Raw genomic sequence first — 21,393 nt, 5'->3', positions numbered from 1 at the left:
AAATTATTAAAATTCTTCAGGTGGAAGGGAAATGGCACAATGGAAACCACATAAAATAATTAAAAAATGCCAGAAATGGTAAAAGAAGTGGATTTTGTTATTAAATTTCCTTAAAAGATAAGTGATACAGCAACATGTCACGGGGCTTAAATCTATGAAAAGTAAAACACAGGGCAATGTCAGCTGTTGGAGAGGAATGGAAGCATACTCCTGTAAGGGACTTACATTATTTGTGACGTGATATATCATTTGAAGGCAGACTGTGATAAATTGAAAATATATTTTGTGATTCCTAAAATACAGCATACAGATATAAGCAAATCACGTCAATAGTGAAAACAAAATAGACTACCAAAAATAATGTTTTTCTAATCCAAAAAGAAGGCAAGAAAAGAGAAAAAAAGGAACAAAGAACATATGGGACCAATAAAAACCGAATAGCAAGATGGCAGACCTAAACCCAACCATTGCACAAAGTGTAAGTGAATGTAATTGTAGTAAACATGAGCAGGGTAAATACTGCCCTTAAAAGGCAGAGATGGTCAGACTGGATAAAAAAGCAAAACCGATGTGGTGTCTACGAGAGACATATTTTACCTATCATGAAGACAGAGGTTGAGTAAATGGATGGAGAAAGATACCCATGGAAACAGTAACAGGAGAAAGATAGAACGGCCAGATTAACACGGAGAGGTAGAATTCAGGACAAGAACAAAGAGGGCAGCGCGGAAAAGGGACATTCCATATGATGAAAAGACAATGCCTCAAGAAGACGCTATAATCCTAAATGTGTATGCAACCAATAAAAACCTTAAAGATACAAGGAGCAAAAGCTGGTGAACTGAACGGACAAAGCAAACCCACGGTCGTGTTTGGGATATTCCAACATCTTTCCTCAGTAACTGGCAGGACAAGCAGAACATCAATACACATAGGATTTGGGTGATTAAAATTTTATTAAGCCTGGCTTCCTATTTCTCTCTCAGAGACCAGCTCATAGCTAAGCAAACCCTACATGTGATAGGAGCACAGAAGAGTGTGAGAGCTCCCAGTTTGCACCCTCCCTTCCTGAAATGCAATTCCTCAGTGGTAAAATGGCATAATACCGCCTGCTTCGCAGGGTTGCTATGATCAGCAGATCAGAAGGGGAAGCAGTCTGGACACCACCAAGCACTGTAGGCTCTGCCTCATTTGACTGTCTTCATCTGCTTTGTGTGTTACAGGGCAGGGCACTATCCACCTTCCAGCAAGTGCCGGCCTGCCTGCCTGCCTTCCCGATGGCCAGGGTGCCCAGCTGGCCTCTACCTGTGGTCTCAGCACCCCATGTCCCATGCTCCTGTCCCTTGGCAGGGCATGTAGAAGCAATCACACATTCCAGAAACACTGCTTCGGTATCAGCTGGTTTCCCAAACCTCCTGAAATGTTCTGCCAGGAGCCCTTTCCCTGTCACCCAGGTCCCCTGCCACTGGACTCATTTGGTTGTTTGGTTTCTCTGTGTGGTTCCCCCCGCCTCTCCAGAGCCAAAACTCTTTGCTCTGATCCAACCAGCCTATCCGCAGCCTCACCTTCCTTCGGGGGTGGGCTGCACGCTAGACCCACCAGGCTCGTGGCAGCTCACCGGTGCCTCCAGCCTGACACCCTTTTCCCACCTTTCTACTTCTGGTTCTGGTCTCCCCAGATTTGCTCTGGCACCACAACCTGACACGACCCAAGACCCAGCGCTATCGGTAAGGGGCAAAGGTCGTTTTCACAGCAGGCTACCTGTGTTGTCGGGACACTTGGAGGAGTTTTTACGATGACGTAAGCAGGGTCAGCAGCACGGCTATGGAAGGAAGAGTCATGTCTCAGACTCTACGCACAGCCTGGTCAGCTGAGCACGCCCAGGACAACGCTCGCTTCAAAGGATCTCAGGGTGAAACGTGTGCCACGATCCGTGCACGGGCTCCCAGCCCGGGGCCAGGCAGCGCACACACATCAGGAGAGCACGCCACAGAATCCCGACACTGTGGCCCTCAGCTCGGTGACCGTCGTGCAACGCTTTAGAGGAGTCAAGAAGTTAGGACCTGCGACGTGCTGCTTCTCTTCCTACCTCTTCCTCCCGGCTCTGGGGTACCACTCCCCAGCCCACACCTGTTCGCCTCGGAAAACACGAGGCAGAGCCCGGGAGGACGGAGTGCAGAGAGCCTTCCGGCTTCTCCTGTGCTGCTGCGGTCTATCTGCTCTGAACGCACTAGCTCCCGGGACGGGTCTGGAAAGCTCTCGGTCACAGGCAACTCTCACCCTACAGACCCGGGCCTCTCACATCTTCTTGTGCGCTGCGATCCCCAGAATCTGTGAGAACGCGGATGCCGCTACAGCCCGCGTCTGTGATGACGTGGGGCCCGAGTTCCGCTCCTGGGTGACGCCGGCGCACACGGCCAAGAGTAAACTCTGCGACAGCGCCCCCCACCTCACGGCGTAGGAGGCGCCCGGGGCTGGCGCTCCGCACGCACTCAGTGCTACGCTCGGTGGCGCCACTTCAGCGGAGGCAGAACCAATCCCGGCGGTCATTCCACTTACCCAGAATTCCTGCAGCTCTGTCAGATGGCTGACGTTTTCAATCTTTTTGATTCTGTTTGATGCAATGTCCAACATCGTGAGTTTGTTCTAAAATAAGGAAATAAGATTGTTCCTGGATTACCTCAGTTCAATAATGACCGTGTGACCACACACATGCTGTCGGGCGCCGTGCTCACGGCCGTGGGGCGAGCCGCCCTCCCTACCCTCAAGGAACAGGGGCAGGCTAACAGGACGGGGTCACCTGCCACTCCCTGCGGCCCACCCGTTCTACTCGCACACAGACCCCCACCGCCACCTCGGCAGAGCCCCCGTTAACACTGGCATCTGACAGTCTCCGCCACAGGCTCCCAGACCCCCGTCTACAAGGATCGGTGTCCCAGTGGGCTGTGTAGTCCTAGGAAGAGCAGAGTGACACCTCCCTAGAAGCAGGGGAGGCCTGGGGCTCCGGGAGGCTGCACGGGGGCATCTGGTGTGGACCCCGAAGAAGGGGTAACCACTGTAGCAACATCTATTTAGTTTCTGTTGAGGACACGCACGATATATCAAAAGGAGTCCTCAGAACGGTATTTTTGTTTTCAACAACATCTGCTTTAGCGTGTACCCCACAATCCCCTATCCTAAGAATGCCCAGCAGATACGGTTTTTCTAACACATATGAGCTAAGCCTGAGTAATATTTTTTTAAAGTTCAGGGTTTAAAGATTTAACAGAGTTGAATAGCATTGTAGTAAAAACGAAGTCTGTTAAAGCTCCCGCCGCTTGCTGAAGTATGTTGAATCAAACCAGTTGGCGAAGTTTTTCTAAAATCAAAAAGGAAACATTTAGAAGTTGGTTCACAGCCGCCCAAAGAAGTCCATTCCCTTCTTGTCTGCCCATTTCTCACTGTGGATTCCTTCCTACATTTTCTACTGTATTCATGGGATTCCGAGTCCTGGTCCTCCCAAGTTTTAAGGGAAGGTTAAAAACCGTCTCAATAAAATAAAAAGAAATCCACGAACACACACAGAAGCCCCCAGCCAGCGGCGGTGCTGACTCAGAAGCGCTCTGGTCCTGGTCTCGGATTCCTCGAGGGCCCGCCGCCCATCCCGCACCCACGTCACCCAGTAAGAGCACTGGCCAGTCAGTTTCCAGGAAGCTACATGGTGCCACGTCAGGTCACATGCAAGCTGGGCACGGGCACGCAGATGAGCAGCTCCTCTGAGTAGCTTGTGTTGGGCACGTCGTGTGTGCTCAGACTGCCACGCGACTGCAGTGTGCCAGGAGGCCCCTGCCTATGGGAGCTGGGGGGCGGTTGGTGGGACCGCAGCAAGCGGGGACTTAGGAGAACTCGGCAGAAGAGGGCCGGGTCCGCCACGGCGGTGGTCTCTGGCCCTCTGACCCCATCCTGCAGTGCTCGGTGTCACGGGGTGCCCACGAGGAGACACACGACAGGCCGATGACGGCGCGGGCCGCGTCCAAGGGCGTAGCACCAGGGGCGTCACGGTGCACAGCACTGGCGCAGGGACTCAGTTATGTGCTCGACACTGTCTTGTTTTTTCTGGGGAGCTGGACAGTGTTTTGAAAGCTCATCCAAAAGCAAACCGGTGAGAGCTACTTAAAAAAATAAAAAAATAAAGAGAGGAACCGGGCAGGGTGGGAGCGAGCACAGCACATGGGGCCACACACAGTGCCGCGGTCACGGCGCCAGAGAGCAGCGGGTGAGAGGTCGCCAGCGCCCGAAAACCCAGCACCCAGGAGCAGACACAGAGGTCGGGGAGCGCCCGAATGCTGGGCAAGGCGTCTGTGGTGCTGGGACGGGGGATTTGCCATTTGGGAAAAACATACCCTCAATTCTTTACTTGCCACAACAAAAATAACTTCCAGATAAACTGAGAGAGGAAATACAGACGAGTATTTGACCTCCAACTGAACGAAGCTGGAGCAGACTGTCACACTGGACCTTGATAAATATTCTAATTACATAATTACCTTCAAAACCACAACCGTTTTTTTTTTTTCTGTTTTGTTGCAGAGGCCCAAGAATGATCTGGAGTTCAACCCTGACCACAGTGCCCACTCCTGCTGGTAAAATTCTAAGCTCTAGCTTCTCTCCTGCTGGCCCAGGGACCTGCCACTCTGTCGGCCCTGTTGCAGACACACTTCCCCTACCCTGGGGAGATCTGGGAGTTGGGGAGACCCCCAGTTCTCCACGATCGCGGGCCCCGCAAGCTGGTCATCGCGCGGGGTCGGCATACCCTGCCAGCTCTGACGCCATGGCCTCCGCACACAGTCCCATGTCTCAGAACCGGGCCTCCAGCTACCACCCTGCGCTGCCTGAGTGTACAGCCGGTTTACACGCCAGGTTGGTAAACTCTGAATTTGACTGCAAGGCGGAGGAAGACAACTAAAGTTACCAGAGGCCCATTCTGCCTTGTCTAAAATTTGGTAAAAGGAAATTCAGAATGTGGCGTTCCCTCTAAGACGTTACTAACGGTGACCAGGCCCAGGGGCTGAGGCCAACGGAGCCTTTACTAAGATTGAAACGCTGTGTTTACGGTAACAAAAGTGACCAATATGGTTACCTTTGCTAAAAATAAAACAGAAAAAAAAAAAGCTCAGTAAAACTGAATGAGAAAAAGTATTTTATTTGTCTTGAGTATCGCAGTAAGGAAAAGCAGGCTTGCCCGCAGGCAGCTGAAAAGGGCCGGGGCCAGCGCTGGCCCGCCTCCCCGCTCAGCGCATCTAAGGCTGTCCTGTGCTGAGTGAGAACGGGGCCGTCCGTGGGAGGCGGACAGGCCCTCCCTAGCCTCACGAGGGCTGGTGAAAAGCAGGGAGGAGCAGGAAACGCGCAGGAGCTCAGCTCAGAGCAGCTGAGACCTGGAGGCCCCCGTGGCCCCCGTGTGCCAAAAGGCTGCTGCCACGGAGTACGGCGGCCAGAATGGAGGGGGAGAGATGGCAGCCAGCACCTGCCAGCCCTCTGCAGCACGGGGCACCTAGGAACGCGCGGGGTCTGTGTTCCAAAATTCTTCCCAAATGGCTGCGGTGCCGCTGGTGACTGGATGGTGCGCGCGGCACGCAGCGCCAGCTCCGTGCTCCCCCAAGGGGAGGGGGAGCACTGTGTATGTTTTATGCACGTGCTAGTGTGAAGACGGAGCTCTCTGTTTTCAGACTTGGGAAGGTCTCTACCACGAGCCCCTCGAGGCAGCGAGTCTTCTTCCGACCAGGCCTAGGCTGGCGGCTGCCCGGTCCCCATGCCCATACCGCCCCGGACCAGCGGATGTCTTACATTGTTCTCCAGGCCCTCGATGACCTCGATGCCATTGTGGCTCAGGTACAGCTCTCGAAGGTTCACCAGGCTCTGCAGACCTTCCATCTTGGTCAGCCGGTTGCTCTGTGACAGGGAGAGCAACAACCATCAGGATAGCACGGAGGGTATGGAAAAAACGGCTTTTAGGAAAGGAGGGCTCTCCTCTTGAGGAGCTGACACTTTAAGCGCGCTGGGTGGGAACTCACATAGAGAAAGAGATCAAAACTTCGAGGCTGTTGCACTGGCTAGAATGCGTGTGTGAAGGCTGGGGGCTTTTAGGCGAGGAATTCACTCTTTTAGGTGTGCCCGGGGAAGGCCTACCCCAGTTAATTCAGTAATTCAAAAATGTCAAATATACCGAACGCTTTAAAATAAATCACTTCTCATTTCTTTCAGGACATACTGTAACTCAAATTCAAGTACAAGGCCCTCTTTTTTTAAGAGTCTGCAGAATGTCTGCTTCACAAAAGGCACAGGTGGTTTTGGTGGACCTGCCGCAGCCAGAACGCCCTCCTGCACCTCACCTCGAGGGTCCGGTTCCACTCATTCGCTTCCAGCAGAAGAGGCAGCCTGAACCTGAACCTGGGCGTGCTTGCCAGTCCCTCCCAGGGCTGTGCTCTCTGTGCGGGTGTGCAAGGAGTGCTCCCACCACTGAGCCCGACACTCCAGGAGGCTTGAGAGCATGCACACGCAGCCTTCTCAAGAAGCCCCCTTGGCTAGAGACCGCCCAGGGAGGGAACTTTTAGCTGTGTGTGCATATAACACACACGTACGTCTAAGTCTCTGAAACCTAACATTTCGGTTGCTCACTGGTGGTAAAAGTGGCGTCGATCCCGGACGCGGTGGCAGACAAAGGTGAAGGCTGTTCGGCAGCGGTGCGCCGGCCGGGGCTTGGCCAGATGGGAGCAAAGGTGGGTCAGTACCTGCATACTGAGGACCGTCAGGTTGGTAAGTGCGTCCAGGTTCTGAAGTTTAGTGATCTTGTTCTTCCCCAAAAACAAACTCTCCAAACTGGTTAACGTGTCAATATTTTCAATTGCCTACGAAAAAGACAGAGAAGCAGTTAGCACTGTGTGACTGACCAGCGAGACTGGAGAGGGAAAGGTGCCGGGAGAGGAGATACAGCTATCTGGACTTGAGCCCTGGGACATGGGCAATTTACTTATCCACTCGGGAAATTCTCCCATGAAGTCTCACTGGAAAGTACAGAATGCGAAAAGGTGGCTAGTCCAAGGCCTTGTCTCCTGGGTGCCCCCCACCCCCAGAGCTCAAGGTCAGGGGACACAGTTTGAAACCCACAGATGAGGACATTTCTCAAGTCCCTCTCAGCGCTGAAGTTGAGTCGATAGGTTATTGTCATCCCACGTAGGGTTCCTTACGATGCATTCCAAGAGCTTAGGTCTCCCCAGAAGCAGCTCTGACCTTGGGATGCCACCCAGGATTCCTGAGAGCAGGTGCCTCTGTTCCATGGCTTTCTGTCCCCTGCCTCAGTTTCCACAACCCTCCCCCCTTGCCAGCATCCTGTGCTCCTCTATTCACTGTAAATTCCAGGGCCCTGCGGAGAGCAGGCATTCTAGCAAGCACTGACTGCCTGGACCGGTTTCCCTCCTCCTGAGTTCACTGCCAGCTTTTCCCGGAGACACTGAATGAGCAGTGGGTGCAGACCGCATCCCCCCTTGCACCTCACAGCGGGACTTGGGGGGCTTAGGGGGTGCTTATGAGGGGGGAGGATCCAGGGGGATGGATCCTTGGCTGCTCCTGCCTGCACGGAGCAGGAGGATCCTGCCAGCTGCTCCTGGCTCCTGGGCCACCGTGCTGCCTACAAACATTCTACAGAGATATACTTGATATCAAGGGCTGACGTCTGGGCCACTCTTTGGTTTTAAACATGGTGCTCTGATATGTGGGCCATGTCCCTGCTAACAACCGTCACAAGAGGCCCTCCTTGGTTTGCATCCTGCCCAGCTCTCCGGGGCCAAGTGGGATGGATCACGGTGTGCCGTAGACACAGAGCCAGGCACAGGGCTACTCCCAGCACAGAGGCAGGTGAAGAAGTGCCTGGAAACACCGGCTCTTGGTTGCTCAACGAGGCCAGTGGGAAGCCCCGGGCTCGGTGGCATGGCTTCACTGGGATGTGGGGTGAGCACGGAGGGGTCTTCTGCGGGCAGGTACCCTCATCACGTCCTGGTGACCCTTCCCCTTCTCTGCTGGCAGGCCCCCCCCCCCCCCCCCCCACCGCCAGGTCAGTCCTTCTGTGACCCCATCTGTGGCTCCCACCACGGGCAGTGCCCAGCACCCATGAGTCAGGTGGGTAAGGGACCCCAGACCGTTTTCCCAAAGCGTCTCCTGCCTGCGCTGCCCAGTGTTCCCAGAGGTCAGGGCCCGGTAAATGGCGCGATGCTAGGCTGCCACGGGGCGTGTTCCGCTGGTACGCGGCTGTCCAGGGAGGATGGGCCGGCCAAGCACCCGAAGGTGCAACGTGCCTCCTATGGCCCCCGTGTGCTCAGGTCACTGCAAGCCACCACTCTGCTGTGCTTGGGGCACTGTCACCTCAGAGAGGCGCACCAAAGAACACAGCCTCAGCAACTCAAAAGCAAAGTGTCTGGGGCTGACCCGTTCACCTGGGGCAGAACGTCACAGGGACGCTTTGCTAAGGTTAGGTCGTGACCTGGATGCAGAGCAAGTGAGAGACACGCACAGAAGGGCCAGACCGAGTGGCGTGAGCGCACGCTCTTGTGAACACTGACCTGCAGTTGGCACTTTTCTCCTGGAAAATAAAATCATATGATATGAAACCCACAGCCAAACACACATCTCGGAACTGCCACCGCCAGCCGCACCCCACACCTACCCGGATGCGGTTGGACCCCAGCTCCAGCATCTGCAGCTGGTGTAAGCTGCTTATGTTCTCGATTTTACTGATTTTGTTGTTAACCAGGAAGAGCTTCTTCAGTCGTGTCAGCTTGTCGACTCCTTCAATGTTCCTCAGCAGATTAAAAGAAATATCTAGAATCCTGGGACAAGCAAAGCGTTAATTTTTTAATAAGAACAGGTGGAATAGAGCTCTGAATGCAACCAACCTAAAGGCACCGCCCCACCCAGTGGGCCAGGCACCACCCAGCGGCCCACCCCGACTCTCCAGGCGCCCCGACGGCAGCAATCGCGCCGGCCCCTAGATGGACCGGCCTGGAGTCCGCAATCAAAGGTTTAACCTGCAGGTTGGGACTGTGGGCAAGCCAACGCCACCCATGGAGACAGGCGCTGGGTGGGACCCTGTGGCAAAGGTGGCCCTCCAGGACTGAGCGTGGGGCCCAGGGCAGTTCTGGGGAGACTGGACAGGCCCCTCAGCTGTCCCCTGGACTCATGACTCACTCCAACTGTGTTAGCGCCTCCAGATTCTCAATCTTCTTGATTTGGTTGTCATAAAGGTCCAGCTCTCGAAGACTCTGTAACTCCTCCAGATTTTCAATGCATTTAATTAAATTTTGACGGAGGCAGAGACTCTGAGGGATGAAAAAGGACAGGTGACATAGGCAGCAGGGAGGTCACGAGGAAGTGCCAACTGTGTTAAAGGACAAACCTTCCGTGGGACAGGGAATGCGGTTTTCATCCTTCTGTTGTTTTCTAGAAATGTGCCCACCTTGGAGAGGATGGGCAGATACCCAAAGGGAGGCTGGAGGCAGGCCCCGCATGGAGTGCACCTCCTCGGTGAGGGGGTCGTTGGCCAGGGATTGCATTGGCCAGCCTCTGGAGGGCTTGAATTTGAACAAACTTAACTGAAATGAGCTGAGGACTACACAGGCTGGGGTGTGCTGAACGGCAGGCAGGCCCTGCCCTGGACCACTGCCAGGCATCAGGAAGAGCCCATCGGCCTCTGTAAACCCGGCCACGCTTAGGATACAAGTGTTGATGTCAGCTCTGGACAGAGGCTAGCCCCTTCTGCAGAACCGAGTCTCAGTGATGCACGTGCCTGTGTCCCTTGGGTAGGACAGGCTCCGGGGTGCGTGTGTCCCCAGGAGACAAAGGACAGAGCCCCTCATACCTTTACTTTCTTCAGCACCTCAAATCCCTCGATTTTCCCAATGCGGTAGTGGTTCAGATCAACGTCCTGAAACGAAGAAGAAATCCAGCTCAGCTGCCTGAAGACCCGTGTCCTGGACTAGGACCAAAGGAGGCCGGCCTGGCGGGCAGAGGGGCGGGCAAGGAAGGGCTGGTGAGCCTGCAGCGGACCGGCCACAGCAACATGCAGGAGCACTGTGAGACATTCCTCAGCAGTTTTACAAAACAATGAGCAGTACGCAAAGCCCCTCTCTCACCCCGCAGCAGCCCCGTGGGCAGGAGCTGTGAGCTGCCGAGGGCAGCCAGTGAGTCTGCCCTCCCTGGCGGTCTCCTGCACACTGAGCTGTTGACGCTCAGAGTGTTTCAGATGCCGGGATGGCCAGGACCCCGACTTACAAAGTCATCACCTGACCCACTGGTGGCATTTAGGAGCCAAGGGCGTTTCGTCTGCTGCCCAGCCCTCTGGTCACACAGAAATGGGTTTCAGTCACGGGTATTAAAAACAAGGATAGAAAGAATCTGACCCAACCAAGGGGACTCAGACGACCTCGCCTAGGGTGATCACTTACTAATCCAGCACCTCCATAGAAGATACCCTGACGGCCAGAGTGGTCCGTCACCATGCCCCCTGAGGCTGGCTCCAGCAGGTGGCATTACCTCTGCATCTCTGTCCAGGTTAATGGTTTCCATATCCACGGGCAGCTCTTGTCCTTCTGAAAAAATAAGGAAAAAAGCCCATTCAGAGCCCGAATGTCAATGGAGCTGGGACTCAGGCTGCCTGGCTCACAGAGCTCAATCAGTGCAGAGGAGACGCCAATGGGTGGTGCGGGGGCCCTGGATGGTGTGGCCGGCTTAACACCAGTTCTGATAATGGTCACCATTCAAGCATTCTGACTTTCCTGAATTAGGTGACTGGCAAAAGTCTCCAAATTTCCATCTGTGCCAGTGAACTTGCCAGGGAAGGAAATGTAGTCTGAAGCTGCTTGCAGGGAGGACGGTGGCGGGGGCACGGGGGTGGGGGTGGTGGCTGCCCAGAACTGCACAGCTGGCAGCAGCCTGCTCTTCCCTGACCTTTCCTTTCTCGTCTGTGGCCACATGTCAGACCATCTGAATATGGATCATGCTGGGCATGTCAGATGTGCTAGGATGTGCCTTTTATTGCTTTGGAAAGTGGCCTGGTGTCTCTAAACCCTTGTCTGCCAAGAGGAAAACACAACAGAGCACAGCTCAACAGACGGACCGGAGAGCCCTAACAAGGGAAACACGTTTTTCCCCCACTGGGGGCCCAGCCCAGCAGAAGGCCAGCCCACCCCGGTGCCCGAGGAGAGCCCCAAGAAGCCCTCTTCATTTCCTCTGAACTGCAGAAGCATGCGTGTCTGAAAGGATTCGATGCTTTAAAAAAGTTAACAGTCGTTCTTTGATTTCATCAATTGTCTTACGATTCCCCCCATTCCCCTCCCCCCCGCCCCGTCTGCTTTTATTAGGATCTGAATAAGGGCATATATTGTGACTGGATGACATTTCTCTAATGTCCCTTTCTGCTCTTGCAATTTTTGGTTGAAGAAACTGGGCCGCCTGGCTGTGACACTCCTGTGGGAGTGTGTAACCTCCGCTCTCCCAGATCTCCCGCAAATTGGTCGTTCCCAGTGCTGTCCTGCCCGGCTCCTACCGCCGCCTCTGCCCTGTGGGGGAGCTGTGCTGGCTTCTGTGGTGGCTCACGGCTGTAGCCCTCAGGCCTCCCAAGGACCAAGGCCGGAGGTCTGTCTGCTGCTCAGTCTGGCCCCTTGACTGGAGGCAGCAGAGAGGTGCACGCCACTCGGACCGGACCCAGCAGCGTAAGCACCAGCTGGCACCGGCTGAGTTCAGATTCCTAACTGTGCCTGTTCCACACCAATCCACAACGGCCAGTTCAAAAGTATGTCGTTTAGTATGGTTTGTCATTTACTAGAGTTTTTTTTTCACTTTTAGCAAAAACTCTGTAAAAAAAAAAAAATGTCTTTTCATTTCCTATTCTTAGCACAAATTTTAATTCTTCCCAGTAGAACTCAAACGTCTTGAACTCCTTTCAGAGTCATCCAAAACCTGAACTTCCTCTACGTCTGGACAAAAAAATCCATTCACAAATGAGCCGTGCAATCCAATCACCCTTTTTGACTTTGAACTTTCCTTTGCCAAAATTAAATCGTACAACAGCCACGTTTCCTCTATAATCTCCACCCGTGACGCCAGCTTCTACATCTACGAAGTGCTTCGCAGCTAAGCCAGAATGGCGAGCTACCCTTCCACGGCACCCGGAAGCAAGAGTGTTTCCACAAGGGTTTTCTCCATAGGTGGTACTGTATAATCACGGGCACTGCACAGGTCGTAGGTCGTAGCCCGCAGCCCACGCAGACCCCTCGGTCAAAGCGGTGGCGTGCTCCGAGGGCAGGACGAAGCAGAGCCTCGCGGTGTCCTCCGCAGGCCGAGCCCGCTTGCTGGGGGAGATGGTGCGTATGTCACCTCAGTGCAGGTGTGGCAGAGCAGAACGTGAGAAAAGACAGCAGCACAGGGGGCAAGTGGAGCCAGAGTCATTTGCTGTAACTTTAGAGGATATCAACCAACCTAGGAACGAAGTAAAAGGAGTTGGGCAAAACCAAGAGAAATAGCCAAATTACCCCTCAGCCCAAGGCAGCACAAATGCAGTGTCCATGAACTCAGGAAGCTGCAATGAAGGCAGGTGTCCAGGCCACCCAGTGTCCAAAGCAGGGCGCCAGGAGAGTCCAGGGCAGATGCAGACAATGGAGCAGGGCCCGTGGGTGGAAACCGGGCCCGGGCTCTCCTCAGGACAGGTGCTCACACAGCGTAAAGCGCTTCTGCCTGTCCATCCAGCACATAGGGCAGGCCCCTCAGAACATCAGCTTAACCTCTGAAACGGTCGCCAGCCTAGAATGTTTTCCTAAATGTACCATGTATTTATTGATCTTTTGGGAAAAAAAAAAAAAAAAAAAAGAAGCTAGGGAAAATAAGTGAAAGGTAACAGTCGACATGTTTGAATTTGTTTTATTTGAACTTAGCACTTAAACAAATACAAGTGGGAGTGAGTCCTGGTTTCTCTTAAGGACTTCTAAAAATGTATATTCCCAGAGCGCTTCTGATCAGCCAGCGGTCTGGAGGAAGGAACTCTGGGTTTGACAAGCTGCGCTCAAGTCCAGCTCCTCTACTCTGTCACCACGAGCCCTTGGGCAGGCCACAGGGAGCAGGTCTCACCACCCAGGGAGAGAAGCCCCATGACAGGGCCCCACCGCCTCTCCGGTTCTCCACGAGCGCCAGGTGTTCAGACGCCGAGAGCAGGCGACGCTCCCACTCTCTTGGTCGTCTGTGACTCAGTTAAGACAGTGACGAAAGCTCTCATCCATCACTCCCGTGTACTTATTCCACCCACATCACTTCCAGAATATCGACTCTGGCATTCCAAAGTAAACGTGGCTGATACTTTCATGGTAATCTCCTTTTGCCTTAAAATTAGGTTGCCATAGTTACCAATCATCCTCACTGGCACAGAGCACAATGTTATTTTAAAAATTAGCCTTGTTTTCTTATAAATTTGTGTTTTCTTTTTATCATAAGGGTAGTACATGACTATTAACACCTTAGAAGTCCACACATTGTATATAAATCTAGAAAACGCAGAAAGTACAAGACCCTCTCACACCTGCTGTTTGGAGACCCTCAACTGAAACTTGATATGTTTTCTCTGTTAAGTATGTTAAAACTTACATATTACTAATATTTTTAACAATAAAATTGTAACGTGCATACTGTTTTGTAATTTGCTACTCTCACCTAATAACATACCTTGGACATCTTTCTGTCTGCTCCTATGCTCTGTCTCACTTCTTTTTTTCTTCTTTTTTTTTTTAATGCTTACGTAGTCTTGGGAGAGAGCGACAGGGTGCGAACAGGCAAGGGGCAGAGAGCAAGGGAGACACAGAATCCGAAGCAGGCTCCGGGCTCTGAGCTGTCAGCACAGAGCCCGATGCGGGGCTTGAACTCACGATCTGAGATCATACCAGAGCCGAAGTCGGACGCTCAACCGACTGAGCCACCCGGGCGCCCCTGTCTCACTTCTTTTCAATGTAAATCTATTTTCTAACCAAAGATCATGGTTGGTAGGGTGAAAAACCACCCATTATGGACTGAGAATTTACTTTTCTCATCTGTAAGTTAATTTTGTTGCTGTTAATCACTAAAACAATAGGAGGCTATGGAGATAGTTTCCACCTAAGACAATTTTTCAAACACCTAGGTATCTTAGGAGTCAATTCCTGCCTGGAAGTATGGTGAAGCAGGACTCAAACGACTTCTCCAAAATACTAAGAGTGCTATTCTGAAATTAGTGTATGTTACTACGATAGGAAACGAAAGCATCATCAGCCAAAATATTTATTTCACATCTCGCTTTCCGAATATACGGTTAATAACGCGATTTTCTGATCCTGCTCCAGATGCCATGCTAGCACCAGTAACATTAGTAGTCGTGTTTGCCTTCCGTGCAATTCCAAAGAGATGCATCCTGCCTGCGGATGCCGTCCACAAGTCAGCTCACTAAGGGAGTACCACAGAGGGCGCACGCCCCCAGAGCACACGGCCCCCAGCCCCCAGAGGGCCTCCAACGCTGCATCAGCGGAACGAGAGCTCGCCAAACGAACCCCCTCTCGCACAGCGGTCCTCCCGCCGCCCTTGCCTCCCCAACACCCACCGTGGGGTGGGTGTTGGGTGGATCGCGTGCAACATGGCCGCACCCACCCCGCCTCCCGCCCTTAGTGAGTGAAAGGCTCTTAACTCGGCCTGGTACCTTCTGGGTCTTCCTCCCCCTGCTCCTCTCCGTCCTTCAGGCTGTGCTCGCTGAGGTCTGCCACTATACCGCCGCTCTGCCTCTTCCCCTCTTCATCGCCAGACTCTTCAGATTCGACTCGCCTGTCAACTGAATGCACACACATCAGTAAGAATTCACAGCCACTTTATGTGACTTTCTGAAGAACACAGAATAGACTGATATCCAGTTGTAACTCAAAAAGACTTCATTCAGAATCGTTCGTTGAATTCAGTTCAACAAACACCTGTATTCCATTTCTTGGGCGCCACCTGCAGCGCACAGAGGTGGGGACAACTTGAGTGGGGGAAGGCAGAGCAGGGAGGACACAGGGGTCCGGAGATGAGTAACATACTGTTCCTGCCCTCGAGAAGACTGAAGAATTACCAGGTGTTCTGAAGGCCCTGGGTCATTTGTGACCGAACGTACTGACAGCGACGCAATGAAGTACCTCCTGCGCGGCTCACTTTCAGCCTGGACATCCGTGTACAGGGGACCGTGTGACCCTCCCACCACATACCTTCATCCACGCTCCACTATCCATTTGGCCAAGAAAACCAGCCCCGTCACAGGCCCACGTTCTGAAAGAAATCAAGACTAACTCAAATCAGACTGTGGGCGGGAGTGGGGGGGGGCTGTAATGACAAAGGAGAAGACAGCCAGTAGTGCCAAGTGCCCCACAGAGAGGTCACTGATGCCAAACACCAGCACACAGTGATACCAGCCGAGAGTTTTGAAAGGCTGGTAAATAAATATTTTTTGAATTAATAAATAAGGCAATGACTAAGTATAGCAGACTGATAAAAATTCTTTGGGGAGACTGTCACATCATTTTCCTTTCTCCTAACATTTTCCACGACCTGTCTTGGAATCTGGAAGAGCTGAGACACTAATGAATTACTGGGAGTTATCAACCATACTGAAAGCATTTTCTTTCCCGCCTACGGCTTATCCACAGAGGGGTGTGCTCTTTGAGGACAGGAGTTCTACTTCTCCTTTCTGTCTCCTCCTGGGCCTAGGAAAACAGTACCCAGGAAAGGACTGCTGGATAAAACCAAGTCCTTACGAAATCCACCTCCCAAACCTCCAAATCCATTCCTTCTTCCCCACCCTGGCAACTGCCAGGCCTCCCGACTGGTCTCTCGGTGGCTTTTCTGGCTCTGTCGAATCCATTCTGCATTGCCAGAGAATCTGATTTGATTCTAAAATCCAAATCTGATCTTTGACTCCAAGTTTCTGGAATGTTTCTGGCTCCAGCTGAGATTTCAATTTGCCCTTAGAGACATGGCGTTGGCAGGCTCTCTCCTTTTCCAGCCTCACTCTCCTCATCTGTAGAAGGCTAGTTTAGGACCCATTTACCAGAGGCGCTGTCAGGGCTAAAGTTGAAAGGGCACAAAAGCAGCTGTCAGCATGTGTGTGACACGCAGTCAACACTAAGTAAACTAGTGATCACCAGGCACAGGGCACTCTGTGGTCATGGCGAAGGGCGAGCAAGTTCTACTGGGAGATGGGGTGGCGTGGCTGAGACCAGGGTGGCAGGGACCTAGCTGATGAAACCTGGGACTCTATCCTGAAGGCAGCAGAGGGTCTGGAGCATGGGACAGTAGATCAGAATATAAGGTGACTTTGGGACACTGGGAAATGGGGTGGTTCAAAGTCTTGGCAGAGGGAACGGAAGAGGTACTGAAGACTTAAGAGATATTAAGGATATAGAGTCACCAGAACTGATTAATTGGATGGCTGGGAGTGGGAGAGAGAGGATCACCTAGGTTTTGTATTTTCCTTTTACCAAGACATGGAAACAGTTGAAGAGGAAGGAGTAGACTGGGACGCGGGGAGTCGAGGAGAGCAGACAGGAAGAGGCACTTTCTTGCTTTAAAGGATCCAAGACCCTTCACCAAGGTCCACCATGACCCTCTCTTGCCACCCTCCTCCAACAGGACTGTTATTCTTGGTCAAATTTTCTTCCAGGCAGACCGCATTCTTTTCACAGCTCGTTGCCTTTGTCTTTCTCTCTCCTGAAATGATCTTTGATCTTTCCCCAACCTGGTGATTTGTAGTTATCTGTCAAGGCTCAGCTCAGAGGTGGCTTTGGCTGGGCAGCCATCACTCCAAACAGGCCAGCTCCTCTTCCCACCCCGCCTCCCTTCTTACCTAGTAGTTTACACATCAGACAGTAGCTGCTCTTCTGGAGCTCTGACCTCATCCCCACTTCCCCTCCAAACCAGCAGAGCCCAAAGCATATTAGCACTAGGAAAACATGACTGACTCTCCAACTGCTGTGTGTATATAAATATATGCACACACAATATGCATGTGATTTTTTTCAACAAAGCTAAAGAGTTGAATTTAGTCTTTTTGGAACTAGAATAGTTTTTGAACCAGGCATCCCCTCTGCAGAACTCAACCTCTCGGCTCCTTGTCACCCGTTCCCCACAACACATTTGCTTAAGAGAGGACTCTTCACCTCCACCACGTTCACCCACGAGCCAACTGGGGCAGGTCCCATGGGGCCATGCGCCTTACTTTTCCAGGTAGCTGCCCAAGGGACCGACCCCATGGGCCAGGCTCAGAGAGAGGTTCGGTACGAGGCTCCCGCCAGCTGGTGGACGCCGGGGCTGTCGAACCACCGCGTCGTCAGTCCCCACCCACTCTACTGCGCCGCCGCTCTCCCCTCCCACCGGCCGTGGGTCCGGCGCCTCCTGGCCGCCAGCGCCTTCCTGACTGCCGCAGTCTCGGCCCGGGGTCCCGGGGTCCCGGGCCGCCCCTGCCCCGCGGAGCCGGCTGGCAGCTGTCAGGGCGCGCGGCGGGGCCCAGGCCACGGCTAGAGGCGGGAAGTCCCGTTTTTCTCAGGCAGGACCGGCGCGGGCCGCTGCCTCCCCTCCCGCGGGGCCCTTGGGCCGCCGCCCCACAAAGCCACTCACCCTCCATCATCTCCTGCGACTGTTGCTGGCCCGCGCCGCGTTCCGCCGCCATGTTGGCTGCTCTTCCCCTTTCCGGAATCTGTCGCCTCAGGCCCCTCAGCCAATCAGGGCTCCCGACTCAGCGCTGCTCAGCCAATGGAATCCCACCCCCCGTTTGAACCCCCGACGCGCCGGCGCAGCCTCCGCGCCTCATGGGAGTTGTAGTCCACTCGCGAGGCCATGCGGGCCTCAGCCCCAGGAGTAGCCAGCCTCACTTCCCAGGGACAGGTAATCTGAGAGCGCACCGGAGGCTTCTGGAGGCGAGGAGCGGGGAAGAAGACAGGGGCGGTCGGGGCCTCATGCACGGAGCCGTGGCTGCAGGCGAGCGGAGAGAAGAATCTGGGAAATGCTTGGGGCTCATCGAGGGTCTCTGCGTGGGGCTGCAAAGTGCGGGCCAGTCGAGGGCGTGCCGGCCCCTCCGGGGCTCAGAGGTTGCGTCTGTACAGTGGCCAACTTTGTCCCGATGTCGCCGCGCGGATTTAGTCCGTGTGAAGGGATGGCCTCCAGTTAACGCTCAGCGCAGGGCGCCCGCTCTCGTGCCGGAGTCGGAGCCGAGGCCAGGGGCCGGGGCCCGAGCACCGGGGCCAGCTCCACCCGCAGGTGCGGGGACAGCCTCTCGGGGGTCCAGGACGTCGACCCAGCCCACTGTGAGCCGCAGCCTCTGTCGGTCCCTCGGTCCCTCGGCCCCTCGGGCGTGCGTGGCCCGTGAGGGATCCCCCCCGCGCCCCCCACCTCCGAAGCCGCAGAGAGGCGAGCTGCGCACTGCTCACCCTTCCGGATTCGGAGACCCGAGGAAACGGTGTCGGTCAGACCCCGCGGGCGGAGGCGCCGTCTTTTTTGGCTCCTCCGAGGCGCCGTAAAGGGAGTCCGGTGCGTCCCTAGCAACCGTTAGCGCCGGCTTCCCCGCGCCTGCTCGCCGAGTCCCGCCCACAAGCACTCGTGGTTGGTTCGTAGGGCCTGTCAATCGGCACGAGTCGTTCTGCGATTGGCCGGTGGGGCCGGAGGCGAGGATGCGCTCCTTCCCGGCGGGTGAAGCGAACTTGGCTGGGAGACCCTGGCAGGCCCCAGGTGAGATGCCTGCCCTGGAGAGAGCCGGCCCGCGACCCGCTGGCTCCTGGCGCGGCCCGTGGACGAGCCGCACCCGAGCCCTGCGTCCCCTTCGCGTGGCTGCGGCTGGTGGTGGCCCGCTGCCGCCTTGCCGCCGTTTGCGGCGCCCTGGGGCCCTAGGGCCCTGGGACCCGGCCGGGGCCTAACCCCACCGGCGCGCCGTCCACCCCGGAGTTGGCCGCGAGTGTTTTGTTTACCTCGTGTTGCCTGTTCCCCCTTCTGGATGGCGAGTCCGGGAGAACAGGGGCCGCCTCCTGCTCTCGGCTGCTCTCCAGCGTCGAGAACGGTGCCTGCCAGCGGGTATTTGTGGCATGAACGCCCACTGCTTCCCCCATCTCCATTTGGGTGTCGCATACAAACCTGGCTTTATCCCGAACCTTGTCTTCACCGGCTTTTCTTCTCCCAGAGCATGGCAGCGGCCTGAGCGGGAAACTTGGGATGCCGTCTTGATGCCTTTCCTTCCGTGCTCATCACCCAGTGTATCTAGGTCAGTTCTGTGCCAAGTTTTGTCTGTGTGTTCCTGTCTCCATCTTTCTGCCACTGCTTTGTTTCATTTTTTTTTTTTTATTTTTTCACTTTACGGATGCAACTTTATTTTTTTTCAATATATGAAATTTATTGTCAAATTGGTTTCCATACAACACCCAGTGCTCGTCCCAAAAGGTGCCCTCCTCAATACCCATCACCCACCCTCCCCTCCCTCCCACCCCCCATCCACCCTCAGTTTGTTCTCAGTTTTTAAGAGTCTCTTATGCTTTGGCTCTCTCCCACTCTAACCTCTTTTTTTTTTTTTTTCCTTCCCCTCCCCCATGGGTTTCTGTTAAGTTTCTCAGGATCCACATAAGAGTGAAAACATATGGTATCTGTCTTTCTCTGTATGGCTTATTTCACTTAGCATGACACTCTCCAGTTCCATCCACGTTGCTACAAATGGCCATATTTCATTCTTTCTCATTGCCACGCAGTACTCCATTGTGTATATAAACCACAACTTCTTTATCCATTCATCAGTTGATGGACATTTAGGCTCTTTCCATAATTTGGCTATTGTTGAGAGTGCTGCTATAAACATTGGGGTACAAGTGCCCCTATGCATCAGTACTCCTGTATCCCTTGGGTAAATTCCTAGCAGTGCTATTGCTGGGTCATAGGGTAGGTCTATTTTTAATTTTTTGAGGAAACTCCACACTGTTTTCCAGAGTGGCTGTACCAGTTTGCATTCCCACCAACAGTGAAAGAGGGTTCCCGTTTCTCCACATCCTCTCCAGCATCTATAGTCTCCTGATTTGTTCATTTTGGCCACTCTGTCAGGCGTGAGGTGATATCTGAGTGTGGTTTTGATTTGTATTTCCCTGATGAGGAGCGACATTGAGCATCTTTTCGTGTGCCTGTTGGCCATCCGGATGTCTTCTTTAAAGAAGTGTCTATTCATGTTTTCTGCCCATTTCTTCACTGGGTTATTTGTTTTTCGAGTGTGGAGTTTGGTGAGCTCTTTATAGATTTTGGATACTAGCCCTTTGTCCGATATGTCATTTGCAAATATCTTTTCCCATTCCGTTGGTTGTCTTTTAGTTTTGTTGGTTGTTTCCTTTGCTGTGCAGAAGCTTTTTATCTTCATAAGGTCCCAGTAGTTCATTTTTGCTTTTAATTCCCTTGCCTTTGGGGATGTGTCAAGTAAGAAATTGCTACGGCTGAGGTCAGAGAGGTCTTTTCCTGCTTTCTCTTCCAGGGTTTTGATGGTTTCCTGTCTCACATTCAGGTCCTTTATCCATTTTGAACATATTTTTGTGAATGGTGTGAGAAAGTGGTCTAGCTTCAATCTTCTGCATGTTGCTGTCCAGTTCTCCCAGCACCATTTGTTAAAGAGACTGTCTTTTTTCCATTGGATGTTCTTTCCTGCTTTGTCAAAGATTAGTTGGCCATACGTTTGTGGGTCTAGTTCTGGGGTTTCTATTCTATTCCATTGGTCTATGTGTCTGTTTTTGTGGCAACACCATGCTGTCTTGATGATTACAGCTTTGTAGTAGAGGCTAAAGTCTGGGATTGTGATGCCTCCTGCTTTGGTCTTCTTCTTCAAAATTACTTTGGCTATTAGGGGCCTTTTGTGGTTCCATATCAATTTTAGGATTGCTTGTTCTAGTTTCGAGAAGAATGCTGGTACAATTTTGATTGGGATTGCATTGAATGTGTAGATAGCTTTGGGTAGTATTGACATTTTGACAATATTTATTCTTCCAATCCATGAGCATGGAATGTTTTTCCATTTCTTTATATCTTCTTCAATTTCCTTCATAAGCTTTCTATAGTTTTCAGCATACAGATCTTTTACATCTTTGGTTAGATTTATCCCTAGGTATTTTATGCTTCTTGGTGCAATTATGAATGGGATCAGTTTCTTTATTTGTCTTTCTGTTACTTCATTATTAGTGTATAAGAATGCAACTGATATCTGTACATTGATTTTGTATCCTGCGACTTTGCTAAATTCATGTATCAGTTCTAGCAGACTTTTGGTGGAGTCTATCGGATTTTCCATGTATAATATCATGTCATCTGCAAAAAGTGAAA

At 53.0% G+C, this 21,393-nt stretch overlaps 2 protein-coding genes and 1 pseudogene across 8 annotated transcripts in view; 1 reads left to right on the top strand and 2 right to left on the bottom strand.

The window, feature by feature from the left end:
- The window catches only part of PPP1R7 (protein phosphatase 1 regulatory subunit 7), a 29,913-nt gene extending 11,323 nt beyond the window's left edge, over window positions 1-18,590 (bottom strand). Inside the window, exons 1-10 of one of the 4 annotated variants that reach the window (XM_045482000.1) lie at window positions 17,680-17,844; window positions 14,726-14,866; window positions 10,561-10,616; window positions 9,887-9,952; window positions 9,217-9,347; window positions 8,696-8,858; window positions 6,768-6,884; window positions 5,824-5,928; window positions 2,560-2,646; window positions 1,796-1,822 (exon numbers count right to left, since the gene is read on the bottom strand). In XM_045482000.1, coding sequence (XP_045337956.1) covers window positions 1,811-1,822; window positions 2,560-2,646; window positions 5,824-5,928; window positions 6,768-6,884; window positions 8,696-8,858; window positions 9,217-9,347; window positions 9,887-9,952; window positions 10,561-10,616; window positions 14,726-14,866; window positions 17,680-17,731 — 930 coding nt within the window. In that variant the 5' untranslated portion in view covers window positions 17,732-17,844 and the 3' untranslated portion in view covers window positions 1,796-1,810. Of the gene's footprint in view, window positions 1-1,795; window positions 1,823-2,559; window positions 2,647-5,823; window positions 5,929-6,767; window positions 6,885-8,695; window positions 8,859-9,216; window positions 9,348-9,886; window positions 9,953-10,560; window positions 10,617-14,725; window positions 14,867-15,275; window positions 15,294-17,679 lie in introns of those variants that run through there. The other 3 variants (XM_045481999.1, XM_045481998.1, XM_045482001.1) reach the window with 3 other exon arrangements.
- On the bottom strand, window positions 11,843-12,767 carry LOC123599778 (annotated as a pseudogene).
- PASK (PAS domain containing serine/threonine kinase) overlaps window positions 17,860-21,393 on the top strand; it is a 41,860-nt gene continuing 38,326 nt past the window's right edge. For 3 of the 4 annotated variants that reach the window (XR_006713278.1, XM_045481996.1, XM_045481994.1), the window contains exons 1-2: window positions 18,484-18,786; window positions 19,232-19,312. The gene's annotated coding sequence lies outside the window, so the exon portion shown is untranslated. Of the gene's footprint in view, window positions 17,947-18,483; window positions 18,787-19,231; window positions 19,313-21,393 lie in introns of those variants that run through there. The other variant, XM_045481995.1, reaches the window with a different exon arrangement.

Source organism: Leopardus geoffroyi, chromosome C1 (genome assembly GCF_018350155.1).
Source record: "Leopardus geoffroyi isolate Oge1 chromosome C1, O.geoffroyi_Oge1_pat1.0, whole genome shotgun sequence".
NCBI lineage: Eukaryota > Metazoa > Chordata > Mammalia > Carnivora > Felidae > Leopardus > Leopardus geoffroyi.
Note: the sequence above shows the minus strand (reverse complement) of the source record. Positions and strands in the feature narration are given on the sequence as shown.